The 23,253-nt window shown below is 35.2% G+C and overlaps 1 protein-coding gene across 9 annotated transcripts in view; it reads left to right on the top strand.

Annotated features, from left to right (window-relative positions):
* PHIP (pleckstrin homology domain interacting protein) overlaps positions 1–23,253 on the top strand; it is a 138,764-nt gene that overhangs the window by 39,033 nt on the left and 76,478 nt on the right. For all 9 annotated transcript variants that reach the window (XM_031667255.1, XM_031667252.1, XM_031667251.1 and 6 more), the window contains 5 exons: positions 13,757–13,978; positions 14,289–14,389; positions 20,645–20,715; positions 22,517–22,617; positions 22,710–22,750. In XM_031667255.1, the coding sequence (XP_031523115.1) occupies positions 13,757–13,978; positions 14,289–14,389; positions 20,645–20,715; positions 22,517–22,617; positions 22,710–22,750 (536 nt within the window). The remainder of the gene's footprint in view (positions 1–13,756; positions 13,979–14,288; positions 14,390–20,644; positions 20,716–22,516; positions 22,618–22,709; positions 22,751–23,253) is intronic.

Here is a 23,253-nt window from a genome sequence, read left to right as displayed (position 1 = left end):
AGTTTTATGAACCAGCTACTGTTCTAAGCCGTTGGGATATAGAATTGAAAGTGTATTTGTTCTTCGAGAGTTCAAGGATGGTAAACAAACAATATTGATATAATGTGATAAAACCTTGACAGGAGGTATACGAGGTGCTGAGATAGCATAGGAGATAGGTATCTAATCCAACCTTGTGGTAGGAGATGGTAAGGGAAATTGACTAGAGTAGTAACAGCTTGGTAAATTTAGGAGTTGAATTGGATATTGCACACTTAGGGAAAGGCATTTACAGACTTGGGGGGAGAATGTAACATGCAATTGTGTATTAATGGATATGGCATAGAATAAATATGGCTCATCATAAAGAGCTAGAGATATTGGTGTGGTGCAAAATCAAGATACTTTTGTGACCTGCTAAATAGCGGATTTCTTTTCTGAAGGCAGTGGAGAGCTAATGATTGTGATTTGGTTAGAAGAGTGAGTAGAATTTCTCTTTTCATTGAACCCTTTGGCATTATTGTAGAAGATGGATTCAAACTAACTCTATATACAGAGAAATTGGCAAAAAGATTCTGGCAGTGATCTATAAAAGAAGTCAGGGATTAAACAGTCACAGTGGGATGGAATTGACAGATTAAAAACAGGATTTGTAAGACTCGAGAGATTGATTTGTATGTTGGGAGAGAGATGGAAGAGTATAGGATGACATATTTTTAACTTCTGTGATTTAGAAAGTCCTGTAATTTACTGTGGTAGGAATTTAAGGGGAGAAGTTTGTGAAGGTGAAACATGTTGACTTGGAGATATCTGTGTGGAAAGCCAAATAGAAATGCCCAGTAGGCAGTGGGAACTCAGAGATTTAGGTTAGAAGATTTAGCTTAGGAATCATTCAGCTTGGAAAATGGAATACATTATCTCGTATGTATCTAACATGAGAAGGCTGAAACTTCAGCTTTTAAAGCAGATAAAAGAAGAGTCAATAATTGAGACCGCGAAGCTGCCTGAGAGGCTAGGGGAAAAAAAAAAAAAGTGTGATATCTTAGAAGTCAGGAGATGATAATTTCATGAAAGGCAGAAACCTAAAGTGAGATTAGTACTCTAAAACATCCTTTGGGTTTGTCAAGGTAATTGATGACTGCTATGGTCTGAATGTTTCTGTCGCCTCAAAATTATTGTGTTGAAACCTAATCCCCAATGTGGTAGTATTAAGAGGTGAGGGCTTTAGGAGATGAGGTCTCAAAAATGGAGCCCTAGGGTGGGTGGGGCGGTGGCTCAAGCCTGTAATCCCAGCACTTTGGGAGGCTGAGACGGGTGGATCACGAGATCAGGAGATCGAGACCATCCTGGCTAACCCGGTGAAACCCCATCTCTACTAAAAAATACAAAAAACTAGCCGGGCGAGGTGGCAGACACCTGTAGTCCCAGCTACTCGGGATGCTGAGGTGGGAGAATGGTGTGAACCCGGGGAGGCGGAGCTTGCAGTAAGCTGAGATCTGGCCACTGCACTCCAGCCTGGGTGACAGAGCAAGACTCTGTCTCAAAAAAAAAAAAATGGAGCCCTTGTGAATGGGATTAGTGCCCTTACAAAAGAGGGTCAAGGGAACCATGTGAAGACACAGCTAGAAGGCACTATCTTTGAAGCACAAAGAGATCCTTTACCAGACACCACATCTACTGGCACTTTCCAGAACTGCGAGTTCAGAACTGCGAGCCTCCAGAACTGCGAGTAATAAATTTCTGTTTACAAATTAACAAGTGTCTAAGGTATTTTGTTATAGCAGCTCCAACAGACTAAGACCAAAAACTGTTCAGGTTTAGCATTAGAGATAGGAATGAGATTGCAGTACACTGAAGAGGGAATGGGAATTGAAAAATTGAATACACTTAATAGAAACTAAACTTTTGAAACTTGACAGTTAAAAGATATGATAGTCTGTCTTCTGAATGTGGAGTACTGCCACTTAACTTTGTGCTTCTATTACACTGTATTTTCCTATTACATTCCAATGACAGATTTCTGTTTTCCTATTAAGTTGTGAGCTTTGTCTTTGTCTTTGTTATTGTTTAGATCTGTTGTGCCTTGCAGAGTATCTGATGTATACAGGAGGCATACGACAAATGATGAATGAATCAAGCAATTTGAGATATAAAAATGACTAATGTCCATTCTTGCAAAACATTTACCATCTGATAGGGGAAATACATACAAATATCTGTAAGATAAGTTCCTCTCTGCTACTGTACTTCAGGTACACTGATCCCTTGTACTTCAGACTTGCGAAGCCCATTTGTGACTTAAAGTCTTATATTAGGACGTTGCCTGGGATTCCCTTCTCCAAAGTATTCATTCATGTGGCTGATTTTTTTTTTTTTTAAATTAGTGGGTAGAGACTAGTAGAAGATCTTAGTTTGAAGATCTTGCAGTATGTCCCCAAAAGATGCTAATCAGTTAAAGAGCAAACATTGCAAATTTACAGGAGAAAAACCTTGGAAATACTAATGTAACCATGTTAACTTCACTAGCTCTGGGATGCGTTGACATTGTGTGTTCTCTGAAGTGGTGCCCTGAGAAAAACACAGCTTCTTGTTTGTGGAATTACTGCAAAAGATAATATGACCTGAATCTGGTCATGAGGAAACATTGACAGACCTAGGTTTTGGGTCATCCTGCAGATTGTAAGGCCTGTATTCTTTATAACCTGCTGAGGACATGAAAGAGAAAGCTTGAGAAAGTATTCCAAATTGAAGGAGCCTGATGAGACATGCCAATTAAATATAATGTATATGGATTTGTGGACCAAAAAGGAAAAGAGAGCATTGTTGACAAAATTTGAATGGGGCCTGTAGATTTGGTTGTTACCAGTATTGTTATTGGTAGTGTTATTAGTATTGATTTCGCAACTTACGTAGGGAAATACGTTTTAGAAAAATACACACTGTGATATTTAGAGGTAATAGGGTATCAAGTCAGCAGCCTTGCTTTTAAATGGTTCAGAATAAAGATTAATGGTCATGGAGTTATGTGTGTATGTTATATGGAGAGAGGGAGGGAAGAAAAGTGGTGATGGAGATACGGGAAACATTTGTACTGTTCTTGAAACTTTTGTACGTTTGAAATTCACAGTTATTTTAAGTGCATAGGAGGTGGTATAGAAGCAATAGTGAGCATTTAGCGTGTTTAATAATGGAAAAGAGGCAGAGTATGGTAATTTAGAGGACAATAAAGTGTAGGAAAACTGAGTTGAGAGGAAGAAACTCCTAAGGTAGCAAATTTGAAGATACGAGAGGAGATTATTGATATGTAATGATTTTTAAGGAGGTGGGATGTATAAAATTGCAGTATGGACTTTTTAGAAAGGTAGTTATTAGGTCCGCAATTAACAGGTTCTACTTTTCAATATGAAATATTCTATCTGATGAGAGTCTTGATTATGAAATGGAACTGGATTCTAGAAATTAGTGATAAAGCTTGGCAATAGAAGAGTATTGAAAAGAGACAGAAAAAATGATTGCTGATTATGCTTAGCCTACCAAGTAAATAGGAGATTCATGAATTTGTAGTGTTGTGGAATTAGTATGCTTATATTCCTTACCATAATGCTTCTTGGCATCCTGATAGCAGTATTAGAGCAAGTGATGGTTAGATTGGTGCCGGATTGGTCATTGGTGGTATAGATGAATAAGGGTCAAGAATGAAATAAGGCATGTGTTGAAATGTTTGACCCTGAGGTTTAGGCTGATTTGTAAGGGAAATGAAACACAGGTCTGATACATTGGTAAGAAAGAAAATAAATGACCTAGAAAAGAATTGAACTAAATTTAAATTGTACGCAATTTTTAGTTTTACTAGAAAAGCAGGTTACTTTTTAGCTTGAATAGGTAAATGAAATTGTAGTAAATACGACAATATAGACATTTTTGGCATTCATTTCTGCTGCTTATTCTAATGGCAATAAGAGATGAGATCTCTGACTCACAAAGCTGTAAAGTAGCCTCAAGAGAAATTAAAATTCTCCTTGTTGACTCTGCCAGATAACAGTAGATTTTCAAGGAATGCCAAATTCTCTAAGATATTTTTAGTTAAAAAATCACATAATTTCTTTTATTTTCATGTCAAAGTAGTAATCTTTCTATGATTGATGCCTCATTTTAAGATTTCTCAGGTTATCTGAACCAGAAGTAAACTGTTTCCCAATGTATACGGTTTTCTGCTTGTGTTACTGAGCAAAGGGGGCTTGCTGCCCAGTGTGCTAGAAGCCAATACTATGACGCTGCGTTTTTGAGAAAAGAAAAGCTTTATATTGAAAGTCAACTCCCAAGAAGACTCAGGGGTCAAGCTCAAATCTATCTCCTCATGCTGGTTTCAAGGCAGTATTTTTATTAGAGGTTCAGTAGGGGTGAATTCTGAGATTAGTAGGTGTTTGTGGAAGGAAAGGGGAGGTCTGGAATGTCCTTGGATATGCACAGTTATCTCATCATGCTACCTCATGGGTCACATGAGCAAATTCTAGGGTAGTTAGTATGAAAAATGGTAGATAGTCAGGCTCTGATGTCAGCAAGCTGGTTCTGTGTAGATTCCATTGGCCATCTTGGTTCCAGCTGATTTCAGCCAGTTCTTCTATCTCTTAAGTAGAGGGAGTTTCAGTGTTTGGACAAGTTGTTTCTTAGTTGCCATCCTGCACGCTCAAGAATGTTAGTCATTCAGTTAATCAATGTTAGTCATTGATTTCTTTAACTCTTTGGGGCATGATTTCACTTAGAGAAAATTCAACCATTCCTTGTCATTTATGCTGCTTCCTGCAAATGACTTTATTATTGAACAGAATTGTCCTCTCTAATTGTCTGCCTCATAGTTTTGCAACATCTGGGCCTAAATTGACTTCTTGGCCTTGCATAGAAAGGCCTGTAGTTCATTTATATAGTCAGAGTATCTGTAAATAAGCCATATCAAAAAGAGCTCTATGAAGTTGTTCTGAAACTTAGCTTTTCTTTAAATAAATAAGTAGTTCAATTAGGCCTTTTGAAGCTTAACCTCTGGAAACTCATTAAATTATTAAAATTTGGGGGCATGGACTTTAGGTGCTGTTTGGTTTCTGCATCGAATTGAAATGATTCATGGCGCTGTGTCTGAAGTTGTTTGAAGTTTTCATGGCAGTACGTAGGCCATTTTTTTCTGGATTTTGAGGAGAATTTTGATACCAAAGTGCATAACAGTAGAAAACCACGTCACAAAGACCTGTGGAACTTTTCTTCATGAGAACATTAAAGTCAAATGTGTTACTAGACATTGCCTAGGCTTTATGAAAAATGCCAATACAGACATACCCTGTTTCATTGTCCCTTTCTTTATTGCATTTTGCAAATACTTTATTTTTTACAAATTGTATGTTTGTGATAACCCTGAGTAAAGCAAGTCTGTCAGCACCGTTTTTCTAACAACATATGCTCAAGTCTTGTCTCTTTCACATTTCGGTACTTCTCACAATATTTCAAGATTTTTCATTATTATTATAACTGTTATGGTGATCTGTGATCTCTGATGTTCCTATTGTAAGTCTTTTAGGGTGCCATGAACTGTGCCCTTATAAGATGGTGAACTTAAAATCAATGAATGTTGCATGTGTTCTGATTGCTCCAGCAACTGGCCCTTCCCCATTTTTCTCTCCTTGGGCCTACCTGTTGAAATTAATCCAATTAGTAACCCTACAATGGCCTCTTAGTGTTCAAGCGAGAGGAAGGGTCTCAGGTCTCTCACTTTAATTCAAAAGCTAGAAAAGCTAGAAAAGATTAAGGCAAGTGAGGAATGCATGTTCAAAGAGTTAGCCCAAGTTGTGGAATGTAAAAGAAAAGTTCTTGAAGGAAATTAAATGTGCTACTCCAGTGAGCACACAAATCATGAGGAAGTTAAAGAGCTCATTGTTGATAGAAAGTTTAAGTGGTCTGTATAGGAGATCAAAACTAGCCACAATACTCTTTTAAGCCAAAGGCTAATACAGAGCAAGACCCTAACTAATTCTGTGAAGGCTGAGAGATGAGGAAGCTACAGAAGAAAAGTTGGAGCTAGTAGAGGTTGGCTCATGAGGTTTAAGGAAAGAAGCTGTCTCCGTAACATAAAAGTGCAAGGTGAAGCAGCAAGTGCTGATGAAGTAGTTGCCACAAATTATCCAAAAGATCTAGCTAAGATCATTGAAGAAAGTTGCTCCACTAAACAATAGATTCTCAATTACAGGTGAAACAGCCGTATATTGGAAAAATATGTCATCTGGACTTTCATAATTAGAGAGAAGTCAATGTCTGGCTTCAAAGCTTCAAAAAGCAGGCTGACTCTTTTGTTCCAGGCTAATGCAGCTAGTGACTTGAAGTTAAAACCAGTGTCCATTTACTATTTTGTAAATTCTAGGGCCATAAGAATTATTCTAAATCTGCTTTACTTGTGCTCTGTAAAGGGAACAACAAAGCCTGGATGACAGCATATCTTTTTATATGGTTTACTGAATATTTTAAGCCCACTGTTGATACCTACTGCTCAGAAAAAAAAAAAAAAAAGATTCCTTTCTAGATGTTACTGATCATTAGCAAGATGCCTGATCACCCAAGAACTCTGATGGAAATGTACAAGGTGATTAGAGTTGTTTTTATGCTTGCTGACAATACATTTATTCTGCAGCCTGTGGATCAAGGAGTAATTCTGATTTTCAAGTCTTATTTAAGAAATATATTTCATGTGGCTATAGCTGTCATGGATAGTAATTCATTTGATGGATCTGGGCAAAGTACATCAAAAACCTCCTGTTTCACCTGTAATTGAGAATCAATTATTATCGCCATTCTAGATGCCATTAAGAACATTCGTGATTCTTGGGAGGAGGTCAAAATGTCAGCATTAACAGGAGTTTGGAAGAAGTTGATTGCATCCCCCGTGGATGACTTTGAGAGGTTCAAGACTTGAGTAGAGGAAGTAACTGCAATAGCTAGAGAACTAAAATTAGTAGTGGAGCCTGAAGGTCTGACTGAATTGCTGCAATCTCATGATTAAACTTAAATGGGGGAGGAGTTACTGCTTATGGATGAGCAACGAAAGTAGTTTCTTAGGATGGAATTTACTCCTGGTCAAGATGCTGTGAACACTGTTGAAATGAAAACAAAGGATGTGGAATATTACATGAACTCAGTTGGTAAACCAGTGGCTTGATTTGAGAGGGCTGAGTCCAATTTTGAAGTAAGTTCTACTGTGGGTAAAATGCTGTCAGATAGCATTCCATGCTGCAGAGAAATCTCTTGTGAAAGGAAGAGTCCAATGGATGCAGCAGACTTCATTGTTGTCTTATTTTAAGAAGTTGTCACAGCTTCCCCAACCTTCAGCAACTCCACCTTGATCAGCCAACAGCTGTCAACATCAAGGCAAAGCCCTCCACCAGCAAAAATATTACTACTCGCTGAAGTTTCAGTTAATTAGCATTTTTTGGCAATAAAGTATTTTTAAATTAATGTGTGCCCCTTTTTTTAGACATAATGACATTGCACACTTAATACACTGCAGCAGAATGTAAATGTAACTCTTACAACTCTTGGAAACCAAAAAATTTGTGTGATTTGCTTTGTTGGAATACTTGCTTAATTGCGGTGGTCTGGAACTGAGCCTGCAGTATCTAGGAGGTACGACTATATTTGTTTTTGAGTCTTGCCTCTCAAACTTTTTATTTTGAAGAATGTTGAAGTTTTTAAAGGTATTTACAAAATCAGAACTGTTTTTGGATATACAGAAAAAAATACTAATTGCTTATAGTAAGAAATGCAGCTGCATGCTGAAGGGAAAAGTGATAGGTACCATTACCTCCATACTGTAAAAGTACTGGAAGAAATAACAGTGGTTACAGAGTAAATGTCTGATGCTATTTTCTTCCTTCGTCCTAAAGTGCAGAAGCATGTTGACTGTTTTTTAGGCACATTTCTTTATCATAATATGTGTGGTTTTTTCAGGTGTGGCAGTAGGCTAAGCTAATTTTTAGAGTACTTGAAGCCAAATTCTTAGGATTGGAAAAATGTAAATTTTGTTTAATTCCCACCCTTTCTCAACACACGTTCTCATAAATAATATCTATGCAGTTGTGTTTTCTTTTTTTTTTTTTTACTTGATGAATATTTATTGGGTTTCAAACACATAAAATTAAAAAAACACAGTATTTATTGAGTACTTATTATAAAGCAGAACTCTGCTAAGCTTTCATGCATTATCTCATTTAATCTCACATCATTTTTTTTTATTATTATACTTTAAGTTCTAGGGTACATGTGCACAACGTGCAGGTTTGTTACATATGTATACTTGTGCCATGTTACTGTGCTGCACCCATCAACTCGTCAGCACCCATCAACTGGTCATTTACATCAGGTATAACCCCCAATGACATCCCTCCCCCCTCCCCCCTCCCCATGATAGGCCCCAGTGTGTGATGTTCCCCTTCCCGAGTCCAAGTGATCTCATTGTTCAGTTCCCACCTATGAGTGAGAACATGCGGTGTTTGGTTTTCTATTCTTGTGATAGTTTGCTAAGAATGATGGTTTCCAGCTGTATCCATGTCCCTACAAAGGACACAAACTCATCCTTTTTTTTCAAGTATAGAGATGTACTCTTTTAGCTTCCTTGGCTTCATCCTTTGATGACAAGATTGTCTTGACTTAAAAAAAAAAACCTGTAAATTTGGTGTCTCATTGTTTTGGGATTTAAATAAGCTAAAGGCTATACAGATTTTCTTGAGATTTTTCCAGCTTATGCTAAGTTTGATATAAACAAATGATAATATTAATGAGCACTCTTTCACAGTAATTATGACCATTTTACATTATTGAAAAATGAGGCTGGGTGTGGTGGCTCATGACTATAATCCCAGCAATTTGGGAGGCTGAGACAGACAGATCACTTGAGGTCAGGAGTTTGAGACCAGCCTGACCAACATGGCAAAACCCTGTCTCTACTAAAAATATAAAAATTAGCTGGTTGTGGTGGCAGGCACCTGTAATTCCAGCTATTCGGGAGGCTGAGGCAGGAGAATCTCTTGAACCTGGGATACAGAGGTTGCAGTGAGGCGAGATTGCACTACAGTATTCCAGCCTGGGCGACAGAGCAAGACTTCGTCTCAAAAAAAAAAAAAAAAAAAAAAAACAAGAAAAATGAAACAAGTGATTTACTACTCTCTTATCTTTGTGATTAAACACTAGCTTAATAATTTGATTTTAAAATGAATTATAAAAAAGAATTTTAAATTTTGTGCCCACCCCATGGATTTCTTAAAACCTGTTCATAGTTTTTCAGATAAAAATCTACACTAAATGGTCTCTCTTGACAATCTCGTCTGCTATCATTGTTTTGACTACTGTGGTATAAACTGATAACACCCAGATCTCTTATCTCTAATCTAAACCTCTTCTTGTAGCTTCAGATCTATTACTCACATAGACACTAGCAGGATCTGGCTAAAATACTATAGTGACCATGTCTTGCCTGCTAACAAATTGCCTAGTGACTACCTGAGCAGGTTAAATACAAACTCTTAAACAGGCATTTAAAACTCAATTGTCATTCTTAGGTAAAACATTTCCAGCTTAATCACTTATTTTCACTTATACTTTGGACTTCTAAGTTTTCTTAATTTTCCAATTCCCAGCCCGAGCAGAAATCCCCAGCAGCATTGAGATGTTACTGAAAAGAAATGACTACTTTGTTTTCCCCTGGGTATTGGAGCTTTGCTGAAAAAAAACTATGTCAGTTGAGGTATCTCTAACATCATACTGTTTCAATTTAGCAGATCTTTAATTGTTGCTTGCAGAATTTTTCCAGCTTTCTTACTGCTTTTATTTCACTGCATTTCCAAACTTTCTTCACTTTTTTAGTTCATTCTGTTGTTCTCTCCCGTTCACTTTTAATCGTCTGATTTTTTTTGTTTTGTTTTTGCTGAGGTTATATGATCTCTCGCTACTTCTTTTTCCTTCATACACCTTAGAAGAGGTGTATCTTATGTCATGGCCCCTTTTCACTGTTTACATACTGTTGTTTTTAATATCCGTAACTTGGCTTTAACATTTTATTTTTCTTTGGCTGAAAGACTATAATATCTTACTTTCTGGCTTGTTGATCTTAGTGACATTGGTGGAACTAGAGGTAGGCTTATGGAAAAGAGAGTGTATCTGTTCAAATTATGTTAGACGTTTTGGTCTTTTTAAAAATAATGATATTTATCAATTTTTAATTCATTCTTCCTCATTTACTTAAAACACATTTATAGCCTGTAATCCCAGCCCTTTGGGAGGCCAAGGTGGGTGGATTACTTGAGGCCAGGAGTTCGAGACCAGCCTGGTCACCAGGGCGAAACCCCATCTCTAGTAAAGATACAGAAATTAACTGGGTGTAGTGGTGCACATCTGTAATCCCAGCTACTCAGAAGGCTGAGGCATGAGAACCACTTGAACCTGGGAGGTGGAGGTTACAGTGAGCCATGATCATGCCACTGTACTCCAGCCAGGGTAACAGAGTAAGACTATCTCAAACTAAACAAAGAAGTGTATAAATAATAAAATAAAACACATTTATAGTACTTTAAACATTTTTTCCCAATACATTTAATTTTTCCTCTGCAGTTCTTTTAGTCAATTATTTTTGAGTACTTGTATAGTCATCTTAAGAGAGCTTTATTGAATTTGTGCTCAGATTATCTTTTGTTTCAAATTTCCATAAAGGTGAATTAATAATCACAAGTGATGATACGTAAGATAGAAATTGCTTAAGAATGCTGAGAATTCTGTTTGAAAATCTTCCAGCAGTCCTGGGGGGTGGAATTAGGGGTAGGGGCAGCAAACTTCTGTGGGTCATGGAAGAGGATAATGGAGAGAGATTTTTGTGAAAGGATGATCAAAAATTTCTCTCTGGCAATTTGATGGAAGAAAAGAAAGGTTAATTGAGATAATACACACTCAGAGGGAAGAATATGCATTTTTATTTGTTTCAGCACTTGTCTAAAAAGAGCAAATTTAATCAAGCAATACTAAATTGGTAAGATAACTAAATGATAAACCCAGTAGGAATATAGTGGGACTTCTTGTTACATTTTAATTGATGAAGGTCACTGGAGGTTAATTTTAGGTCACAGATTGCCATTGTTCCTTTTATTAAAACTGACATTTTGGTCAAAAGACTGGTGTTTTTATTTGTTAACATGAAAAATACGTGAAGCACCTTTATAGTGGAATGTAAAACACATTCAAAGATTCATAAGAATGATATGAATTGTATCCGTATTTGAAGATAACATGATGTCATGATTTTACTTTTGTTATATAGTCTACCTACTGTAGTGTACTTAAAATTCTTTCTGTACTGAATGCAGTTGAGAACCAAATATTGCTTCAGTTTTGGGAAGATAATCAAATGTAGTGAACACATTGATTCAGTTTGTGAAATTTAGAGAATTTAATTTGAATGAGTGCCCTACAGCATTTTTTTACTCAGCAAATCCCTAATGTGTTTCCCATGTGCCAGGTGGTGGTATAGACCAGCTTTCTGGGAGTCATAGTCTGCTGCAGCTCTTCCTTCACTTCCAACAGATAATCAGTGATATGCTCCTTATCCCTTTTATTCCCCGAACAGCTGTTATAATCATGTCTTTGATTATTCTTTTTTGCTGCTATAATTTGTGTTACCACTCATTCTCTCCTGACCATGCTCTTTTAACAACTTTCAACTGGTCTCCTACTTTCTAGCCTAATTCACACTGATGCCAGGATGACTTTTAGAAAACACAAATATGACGGATACTCACCTGTTTGATATCTTCAGTGACCCTCATTACACACGACTTTTCTTAGTAAGCCGTAAAAGGCCTTTCACAAATTTTTCTTACTTTTTCATCCGTATGCCTTCACCTCACACTGTAAATAACCTTGCAGGCTGCTTGCAATTCTATGAACTACTCACATTGTTTCACATTTTCATGCTTTTGACCATAGTTTATAGTCGCATTATGGAATGCTCTTTTTAAAGTAATAAGAATATGAATACTGTCAGCAGCAAAGGTAGTGTTAGAAGATAAAGCTGTAACCATGTGTCAGACACTGTCTTATCTCTTCGCTCTCATTTAGTTTTGTGACAATCCTATGAGGTAGGCATAGATGAGAAATCTGAGGCACAAGAAGTATATGTAACATGTCCAAAGTCATACATTTGACCCTGGAGGCTGTCCTCTAAGCCGCTACATTACATTGCCTCTTCTTCCGTGAGACTCTATTCAAGCATCACCGCTTCTGGGTTCCTTTCCACACCGTACCTCTCCATCTTCTCAGGAAAAGTAGATCGTTTCCTTGTTTGAATCTTTGCTGATTAACAGTGGTTAAACACTTAGGACATGTAAGTGTTTATATGTCCTATATAATATATAGTACATCATTACATTTATATTCTTCTGTCTTGCTTCACAAGGACAAGAATACTGTGTCTTTATATCTCATTCTTATATCTTTAGTGATTGTCACATAATCACAAGGCAAAGGGATAAATGAATGCATGAATCACTTAATTTTAGAGGTATAGGGAACATTAAAGACAATTCAATTTAGCCTCCTTATTTAGTAGATGAATAACTCAGTCAGAAGAACTGGTTTTATAGTTAATTGGGGGGTGTTTTAGGTAGCATTGGCTGATTTAAGTCTGATTTAAGATACAGCATTTAACATATTCTGTTGATACAGTGTTTGGAAACATTTATATGTTATATTTATTGTCAGTATGATGCAGAAAGTTGTCTGAATTATATGCCTCTGTAGGTCCTTTTGAGTTCTTTCTAATGTCAGATATGAAGGTGTTTCTTTAAGAATTAGATTGGAAGGTCGTTAAGCATTCTAACATGAACCCTTAGTAAAACTGTATCCTGTAAAATATTCAGTAATTTTGCAAGAGTGTGTGTTTTCTCTTTAAACCTTGTGTTAAAGACTAGAAAATGTGGCAAAAAATTAAGTTTTGAATCTGGGAAGTAGATATATGGTGATTAATGACGCTATTCTTTCTACTTTCTTATATATTTAAAATTTTTATAATAAAAAATAAAGTCTCAATGTTCTATCTCTATTTTGTCTATATAAAATCGGAATGTTCATTTGTCAATATAGGTATCCATAGGAAACTCCATATCCTTTACAATTTCTTTCTGGACTTACACTACTATGGCAGAATAAATAAGTAATTTATGTATTTTTATTGACTTCATACAGATGAGGTTAATTTTTTTTCTGATAGATGATGTCATGTTTTCAGCTGAAGATCAGTGATAGGAAACTCCTAGCTTCCTGAGAGAAAAAGCCCCAAACAAGCTTACTTTTAGTTTTGTATTACAAAACAAAATAGATAATATTAGTCACCATTGTATCTTGCATTTGTTTTGCAACTATAATTTTTTTTTTTTTTTTACTTCAGAATTTCAAATTCTTTTACAGAAATCCACATTGAGGGTACTTTGATAGTAGATAGGGAACCAAAGGTAAATATTAATTATCGTCAGTATTCCACTTCTCTTATTTGCTGGTGAGTACACAAGTGCTCTTTTTCAGTGATTTAATTTAATAAAGAGCTTTGTGTAGAGGAAGATTCCTAACACAAATATTTAACACTTTTTGGTATTTAAAAATATACTTGTTCAGAAGTGGATATAACAGATATGATTTATTAGTGTTAAGATTTTGAATTAAAATGTATAGGGTTAATTCTATTAATATCCGTTCTTACTTTAAGGGTTCTGATGACTGTCTTGTGAAAATATGGGCAACAGATGATGGGAGGTTATTAGCTACCTTAAGAGGACATGCTGCTGAAATATCAGACATGGCTGTAAACTATGAGAATACCATGATAGCAGCTGGAAGTTGTGATAAAATGATCCGAGTCTGGTGTCTTCGAACCTGTGCACCTTTGGCTGTTCTTCAGGGCCATAGTGCATCTATTACATCACTACAGGTAATTGTCTTAATCCCTATACATTTTTTTTTGTTGTTGTTATAATGTAAAGTAAATTTAATGAAGTCGCTTTTGGTTATTAAATTTTAAGAAGTTACTTTTATAATCACTTTTATAATCCAGTATATAAAGCCAACTAAAATGAAGACTGCTTTCTTTATAAATATATGTACTTTAAATAACATAACCTTGGTAAATTCTTGCCATTTTCTAACTGTTACTGTTAGTTGCTATTTGAATCGCAAAAAGTAGATTTTATTTGGACTATGTCACTCTTGTAAAGATATTTTTTCTGTGATTGTCTTTTCAGTTCTCACCATTGTGCAGTGGCTCAAAGAGATATCTATCTTCTACTGGGGCAGATGGCACTATTTGTTTTTGGCTCTGGGATGCTGGAACCCTTAAAATAAAGTCAGTTTCTATTTTATTTCATAGAATAAATATGTTTAATTTAATGAGTGGAATTGCGAAAGTATGAAGTAGTCGACAATGGGAATACATTTACTTTTTCTCCTTGAGTAAATAATAGAAATCCTCTTTTGACTGTTTACTAACCTGTTTTGTTTTTATACCTCCCTCTTTTTCTATGTTTCAAATAAAGTTTTCTCATGTTCACTTTTTTTTCTCTTTATCCTAATCATAGCTCTTTCCTTCAGAATTTACCTATTTTATTACCACTCCTTTCTATGTGCTGCATATTTTAATAGCTGCTTTTGATGCTGAGAACATAATCTTAAGAATTGCTAATGCTGTTCTTTAAAATAATTTTAATAATTGATGCTACTGAATCTATAAACTTGAGATTTTATTTTAGATCTAGGAAAACAAAGGGAGACAGAATCATTGAGGTTTCACTAAACTGCATCAAGGTAGATAGATGTATTCCCCTCCCTCCCCATAATAGCATTTTGCGTTTGTGCAGTCTCCCATGTTAATACTTTGGTTTATCAAAACAAGTTGGTTGGATAGTATTATCTTTTGATTAAGGGCACTGAAAAGGTTGAAAGACTTTCCCATAGTTAAAACAATGCTTAAAAATTGGCAAGGCCAGGACTAGAGCACTTTTCTGCCCTTTGATACTTTCTATACCATATCTTTTGTTTATTTGTTTGTTTATTTATTTATTTTTGAGGTGGAGTCTCACTCTGTGTCTCAGCCCACTGCAAGCTCCGCCTCCCGGGTTCACACCATTCTCCTGCCTTAGCCTCCCAAGTAGGTAGGACTACAGGCGCCCGCCACCACGCCCGGCTAAGTTTTTTGTATTTTTAGTAGAGATGGGGTTTCGTGAGCCACCGTGCCTGGCCTCTATACCGTATCTTTTAAGTGGATGTAGTGGGGAGAGGAAATAGTGTATTTGCTCCATGGGTAGTCTTTGAACAAGGAAGTAGTGTATTCAGTTGATTTCACAATGTTGAAATGGCCATTTCTGCCACTCGAGGTAGAAAGTCATTCAGATTAGAAAGTATATCTCAATAATTATCTCTGACTTCTATGTATAAATTGCCAACCCAAGTTATTTAATAAAATATGCATGCCTTTATTATTTTAAAAACAGTAGCGTTTAGATGATTGTAATGCAATGCCTGCTTCTTTAATTTCATGTGTATGAACATTCTTGTAGAGTGGTTTTTATGGCAGCTTGGGGGCCATGGTAGCTCGAGTAACATAATAAAACTACTTCGTTTGAAAAAAGATTGTGATTTAAAACATGGTTCTTTGGACAAAGCAAGTTGACTTCACTTCAGTTGCATCCCTCGTATTTAAAGTCTTTATTGATAGATAAAAGTTGAAATATTTTACTGATGTATATGGACAATAGCAATAGTTAATTGTTAATTGTTGTTTTCTTGTATATATTTTTAACCTCCTTGTGGACCTGATTGGGATACCTTTCTCTCTTTCTATCTTATTGTTTTAGAGAAGAAAAAGTGATTAGCAATGTTCAAATTGGGATAGGAACAGAAAATGTTTTACAGAATTAAGCTCACACCTTATTTATGCTTCTTGAGGATTATATTGCTAAGTACAATAACATTTCATGTTTCTGGATGCTTGAGAAGTGAGCTTTTCCATATAAGTGATTTTTTTCAGAACCTTTATGTAGAATCACATATAAACCACTACTCTAATACAGTATTTTTTCTCCATGAATGTTTTTATATAGATACAATTAGGAAAATATATATAATTTTGTTTTTTTCTTAATATTTTACCATAGATATTTATATTTATTTTAATAGCTTCCATTGTGTTCCATAGAGCTGTTGTATACAGCTTAGCAATTTTTTTTATTTTTGGACTTTAAAGTTTTTTCTGGTTATTTATAAGTAATATTCTTTCCTAATTGGAATTAAAATTGTTCCTTAAAATTTTTAAATTCAGAGTTCACGCGTAAGAATGAGTAATGTGGCTGAGCACGGTGGCTCATACCTGTAATTCCAGGACTTTGGGAGGTCAAGGAAGGAGGATCACTTGAGTTCAGAACTTTGAGACCAGCCTAAGTAACAGAGCAAGATCTTATCTCTACAAAAATTCAAACAAACAAACAAACAACAGCAACAACAAACACCAGACATGGTGGTGCACACTTACAGTCCCAGCTACTCAGGGGACTGAGGTGAGAGGCTTGCTTGAGCCCAGGAGTTGGAGGCTGAAATGAGCTGTGATCACACCACTATACTGTAGCCTTGGCAACAGGGCCAAGATCCTGTCTCATTAAAAATATAAAAATAAGAACAATCCATTGCTCTTTAGATATAAGCCTTGAAACACCTATTCTCTTTATGTATTTACACATAGTTGAAAACTGCCAAAAATTTGACAGGATATAGATTTCTACTGTGTTTATGTCACATAGGATTTAATTAATAAAGGCAAAAACTGTATTTAGCTATAATGCTTTTGTATAATCTGCTGGGGGAAATGACTTTAGAAACCCAGCATCTGCATTAGTTGAATGAATCAGTTCAACTTTGGGAACTCAAATATCTTTATACGTTCATTTGTATGTGTATATTACCAACTCTCCAGTAAAGATGCTGTTTCTTAAATGGGTAGTCGAAGTGGCTAATTGAACCATAAGCTAGCCCCAGAGGTCTCTGGGTAGGAGGAAGCTGTCCAAGTATATTTAGACTTAGGCGTAAAGAGACTAGGAATCCTAAAATAGGCGTATAATATGATAATTACAAATTTTTATTGGTGATTATTAGGCACTTAGTCTGCCAAGCTAGTACTAAGCATTTCATATTTGTTATCTCAATCCCTATAAATAACCCTTTGAGAAAGATACAGTTATTATCTCTGGGGCAGATAAGGGAAAAAACTGGGGCACAGCAGGTTACATTGTTAGCAGGTGGTACTGGAGCCAGGATTTAAATACTACTAGAGGTATAATATGAGAAACCCCTTTTAACCACTGTGCCAAACTAAATGGCAGTTAGTCATTGAAGGATTGGCTAGAACTTGTTGAACCTAATAAAAATACTAATATTTATTGAGCATATTGGACACTGTACTAAGCACTTTACATGAATCGCACTTATTTAATTCTCCCAGCAACTCTGAGATAGGTTCTGTTAATTACCCTTGTTTTACAGATGAGGAGACTGAGGTACAGAAATGATAACTTGGCCTAAGGTCACACACTTGATAAGTGATAGACCTAGAAACTGAACTCGGCCCAAGGCCCTTTTAAAAAATGTTTCCTCAAATAATGCATCTAAAAACAAATTATGGGTACCCACTTGTTTTTTCTCTTTAAAAATATAAAATCTTTATTTTTCAATTTTAGTTTTTGTGGGTACATAGGTGTATATATTTATGGGGTACATGAGATCTTTTGATACAGACATGCAATACATAATAATCACATGGTGTTAAAGAGGGTATCCATCCCTTCAAGCATTTATCCTTTGTTTTACAGACTATCCAATTATACTCCTTTAGTCATTTAAAAATGTATAACTATTGTTGATTATAGTCACCTGCTGTGCTATCAAATACTAGGCCTTATTCATTCATTCTATTAGTTTTGTACTCATTAACCATCCCCACCTCCCTCCTCTTCCTCCCACTACCTTTCCCAGCCTATAATAGCCATCCTCTACTATCTTATGAATTCAACTGTTTTGATTTGTAGATCCCAAAAATAAGTGAGAACATGTGATGTTTGTCTTTCTGTGCCTGCCTTATTTCACTTAGCATAATAACCTTCAGTTCCATCTGTGTTGTTACAAATGACAGGATTTCATTCTTTTTTATGGCTGAATAGTACCCCATTGTGTATAAGTACCACATTTTCTTTATCCATTCATCTGTTGTTGGACCCTGTGGTTGCTTCCAAATCTTCGCTCTTGTGGCTGGGAGTGTTGGCTCATGCCTGTAATCCCAGCACTTTGGGAGGCCAAGGCGGGCAGATGACCTGAGGTCAGGAGTTTGAGACCAGCCTGGCCAACATGGTAAAACTCCTGTCTCTACTGAAAATATAAGAATTAGCCGGGCGTGGTGGTGCATACCTGTAATCCCAGCTACTTGGGAGGCTGAGGCATGAGAATCACTTGAACCTGGGAGGCAGAGGTTGTAGTGAGTTGAGATAGTGTCACTACACTTTGTCCTGGGTGACAGAATGAGACTCTGTCTCCAATAACAAACAAAGTAACTTGTAGAGTGCTTTATTAAATTTATTGGTTAATCAAAATAATTCACCAGTGTGTAAAGAGAAGTGTCTAAAAAAGTATCTAAAAATAAGTAACATTAACAATGACAAAGACTCAAATGGTGGTCCATCAGGTTCCAAAGCGTCTATGTGTGCATATTTTCCATTAAACGAACCTTACTGATTTGCTTTAAACCTAAACAAGTAAACAAATTAAACACATAATTACTTACATTGTCACACTAATTTAATATTTTAAAATATAATTTCATTGCTGTTGTCATTTGGCTGTAATTTAACTTAAAAAATTTTAAGTTGAGGCAGGAGAATCATTTGAACCTGGGAGGCAGAGGTTGCAATGAGCTGAGATTGCACCACTGCACTCCAGCCTGAGCCACAGAGTGAGACTCTACCTAACAAAACAAAAAAAACCACAAATCTTCTCTATTGTGAACAGTGTTACAGCAAACATGGGAGTGCAGATATCTCTTCGATATACTGATTTCCTTTCTAAAATAAAAATCTTTTAAAAAATGGTAATCTCTAAGACTATTTGCATATTTTTGTAATGAGTTTCAGGTAAATGCTTGCTTGGAGCTTATGTGAGCAGATGTACCAAAAATTAGCAAAAATCTAGAGCTACAATCCTTAAGATAGTAATGAAAGCAATGTATTTAGTTGCCTTCATAATTCAGATTAATTTACTTAAATTACAATTAATTTTGCTCTGAATAAATGTTTAGGTTTTAAGAATGTTCTAATATCTGTCTCTCTAAATGATATTTGTTTTGCTCAGCTGTTAGAGCCTGTGAATATTAATATAATTTGTTGTAAATACTAATGTAAAACTATTTACAAACTTACTTTTTAAATTCTTAACATTTTGTTGCATTCTGTGTCAGTAAAAAAAGGTAATTCTCATTGCTCAGAATATATATTAGATTGGTACAAAAATGATTGCAGTTTTTGCCATTATTTTCATGGTAAAAAACTTTTTTAAACATGGCAAAAATTGCAGTTATTTTTGCACCAACCTATAGCTCAGAAATGTTTCATGTATATACTTTTTTCCAGTAAATGATCACAAAACTAAAACTGCTAAATTTGTTATAGATTCTGAAAGTTATATAGGCTTAAGGCTCTAATTATTTTTGCATTTCCTCAAATAGTGTAGAAGAACTATGCCAAAATGAACAGTAAGTAGGGCTTCAAATATAATCAGTATATTGGAACATTACATACACATTGTTAAATGTATTAGAGCTGGTAGTATGATAAAAATCTTCATTTTCTCTAATTGGTTGGCTGTAACATTAAACATTTAATATCAGTAGTACTGATATAAAATGTAATCTGTAATACAGTTATGTAATTTATATAAATACAGTTGAGTGTAACTTATTTTCTGTAGACTGTTATTTTGAATGAGTATTCATTATAGTTGATGTAAGAGTCACATTATCTTCAGATTTTCACTAGGATAAATGTAATATTCCTACTTTTTGGGGTCCTAAAGGACATGTTTTATCACATTAGTAGGTCAAAGAAGGAAGAAGTTTAATTAAAAATGTAAAATACTGAAAAAGTTTAGTTATTGATGAGATACATAAGGCACAGACAGCACCTATTTTGCTACTGTATTCATGTTTGCGAATAGCTTTATTCCTTACATGTTTGTACGTTGCTATTCTGTATGAAAAACTGAGAACATGTTAAATTTGATTAGAAGTAAGTGTAACTAGTAACTGCATGTCTGGTATGACAGTGCCTTTGGGATTGTTCCATGTACGTATTGTTGTATAATCAGGAGGTCCTACAAAATCTGTATCTCGAATTTCTACAAGATCTGCTGATTTATGACACATAATTATTTCTAAGTTGTTTTTAGGAAGGGAGCCATCTCTTGCGTCTTACTTAATTTTGCCCTTCTGGGATTATTTTTTGAAACAGATTATTTCTGGTGCTACTGGTTCCTTTAGGATTTTTTTAATTGTTTATTTTTTGTATTACAGCCCAAGACCTGCAAAATTTACAGAGCGCCCTCGGCCTGGAGTTCAAATGATCTGTTCTTCTTTTAGTGCTGGTAAGTTTCCCCCATTCTAATTTTCCACTTAAAGTTGTTCATTTAGAAACCTTCTAGTGGAGCGCATAATATTTAGGAAAATATTTACTGTTGTATTATAAATCATGTTCTTTTTTTTTTAGACGGAGTCTCAGCTGTGTCACCTAGGTTGAGTGCAGTGCTGCTCGGCTCACTGCAAGCTCCTCGCCTCCCCAGGTTCAGGCCATTCTCCTGCCTTCAGCCTCCGAGAGGGAGCTGGGACTACAGGCCACCACGCCCGCTAGTTTTTTTGTATTTTAGTAGAGACGGGTTTCACCCATGTTAGCCAGGATGGTCTCGACCTGTCCCCGTGATCCCACTCGCCTCGGCTCCCAAAGTGCTGGGATTACAGGCTTGAGCCACCGCGCCCGGCCATAAATCATGTTCTTATACATATGCCAGAGCTAGTGAGTAACCAAGAATCATATAAACTAGCTTAGAAGTATTTCAGTTATGTAAGAGTTTAGTTTATAGAATCACATGACTAATGTTTTTCTTTAAGAAGACTATAATGTTCTAGTAGGAGAGAATAAATAGTTTCAAAATCAACCCTGTTAAAGAATGAATGTTTAAATACTTGTTTCATTGTAAGAACAGTATTTTAAATCAGGTTTATGTTTTCATGGATTTTGAAGGTATTCTATAGTTAAGTAAAATACATTTGATTCATATTTGTACATCTTTATCAGTTCATTCGCTGCATATTGTTCTTATTTGCACTTTAAAAAATGATTGTATAGCAGTGCTAAGATTCCAATTCAGATTTGTGTTTATGCAGCAGCATTTTGAATGGATGTTAGGGTGTTTTTAAACAAGTTATTTAAAAAAACCTGGTTATTTGTAGTAAATTGACAAGAAAATTAAATGAAACATGAGTAGATCCAAATTGTGTCTAATACCTGTTCCTCCTACCTTTATTTTCAGTTTTACTTTTTCTGCTTATTTTATAATTGTGGATAGGAGTATTACCTGAGATAAGGGATAGCAAACTGGTGAAGTGAGTCTGTTTTTGCCATACTAATATCCCAAACATGTTCATTTTCTAATTTCTAGATGTCCAGTGCCACTGCCATGGATTCAGTGTTCCGTGTAGTAATCACATAAATATAGGCATCATACATGCATCCAGAATACTCTGAATTTTTACTCCTTTTTCAAAGACAATTTGATGTTTTTAAGGAGTTAGTGGGTAGATCATTTAGCAAAAGTACTTAAATATTTTATTATATACAAGTATTATTTTCAATACTGTAGAAGAGTATTACTCTTGAGTACAGTGCACATACAAGTAACTGTAATGCAAGATAGAATGAATATGCTACAAAACAAAGTCCTAGGGGAGTTCTAAAGAGACCAGCCTCCTTTGATTGCAAACTTTGTAAAGAAAAGTTACTGAGGGAGTTGACCTTAAAAGTTTGGTAAGATTTTGACACATGGGAAATAACACAAGAGAAAAATTTCAGCAGAATTGCAAGAGAAATATTTTCTAGTGAAGATGACAGATAATTTTAACATGGTATGGTTATATAATCACTTAGTGAAATTATTTTTTGAGCAAAGCTTTACTTCTGGAAATATTGAAAAATTCATTCTAGTCAAAGATATATTCATAAACTTCTTTCTTAAATTCCAGTTAGATGCGTTATATATTTAGGATAAATGTGAATGGTTTTGGAGTAAAATATTAATTCAGTATATATTGTAATTTTGCTTACATTTTTCTAATTTTCAGAGATTTTGAAGTTATGTTTTACTTCTAAATAATTGCTGTTATTCTTCATAGGTGGAATGTTTCTGGCGACGGGAAGCACAGATCATATTATTCGGGTTTATTTTTTTGGATCAGGTCAGCCAGAGAAAATATCAGAATTGGAGTTTCATACTGTAAGTATTGGTGAAAAGAATTAGATGAGTATAATTTATGTGAGTCTAAGAGTTTATATTCAGCACCCACTTTTTTATTTGTTTATATATAGGACAAAGTTGACAGTATCCAGTTTTCCAACACTAGTAACAGGTAAAATATTTGTCTAATTTAATTCTAATTTTAAAATTATGAAATAAAGACAATTTTAGTCATCAGATTTTATTTGAAGTTGTATAGGAAATGATCACCTACCTAAAATAAAGATCTTGACCAGTTATACTTAAAAGTGAATAAAGCCTTCACGTGCATAGGCACATGTCTTTATCTTATTTGTAATAATGTTAGTATCCTTGGACACTTTTAGTAATAACTGCTTTTTAAATTACCCTGTATATTCCATATGTGTTTCAAAATGTAGAGAAGCTTTTGGTATAGATTGAAAATATGTCACAGTATAATATTTGAGGCAGACCTGTTTATTGATGATGTATAAATTTTCCCATGTTCTTGTTATAAAAGGAAATAAAGCTACTTCTAATACCTTGAGTAGAATAAGTCAGATTCTTTAATATTGAGAAGAAAATCATTGTGTTTTCCTTGGAAAATGTCGATTTTATTTCTAGGGTAGTACATAGTGACCTTGAATCACTTTG

This window comes from Papio anubis, chromosome 6 (genome assembly GCF_008728515.1).
Source record: "Papio anubis isolate 15944 chromosome 6, Panubis1.0, whole genome shotgun sequence".
NCBI lineage: Eukaryota > Metazoa > Chordata > Mammalia > Primates > Cercopithecidae > Papio > Papio anubis.
This window is presented reverse-complemented; position numbering and strand designations above follow the sequence as displayed.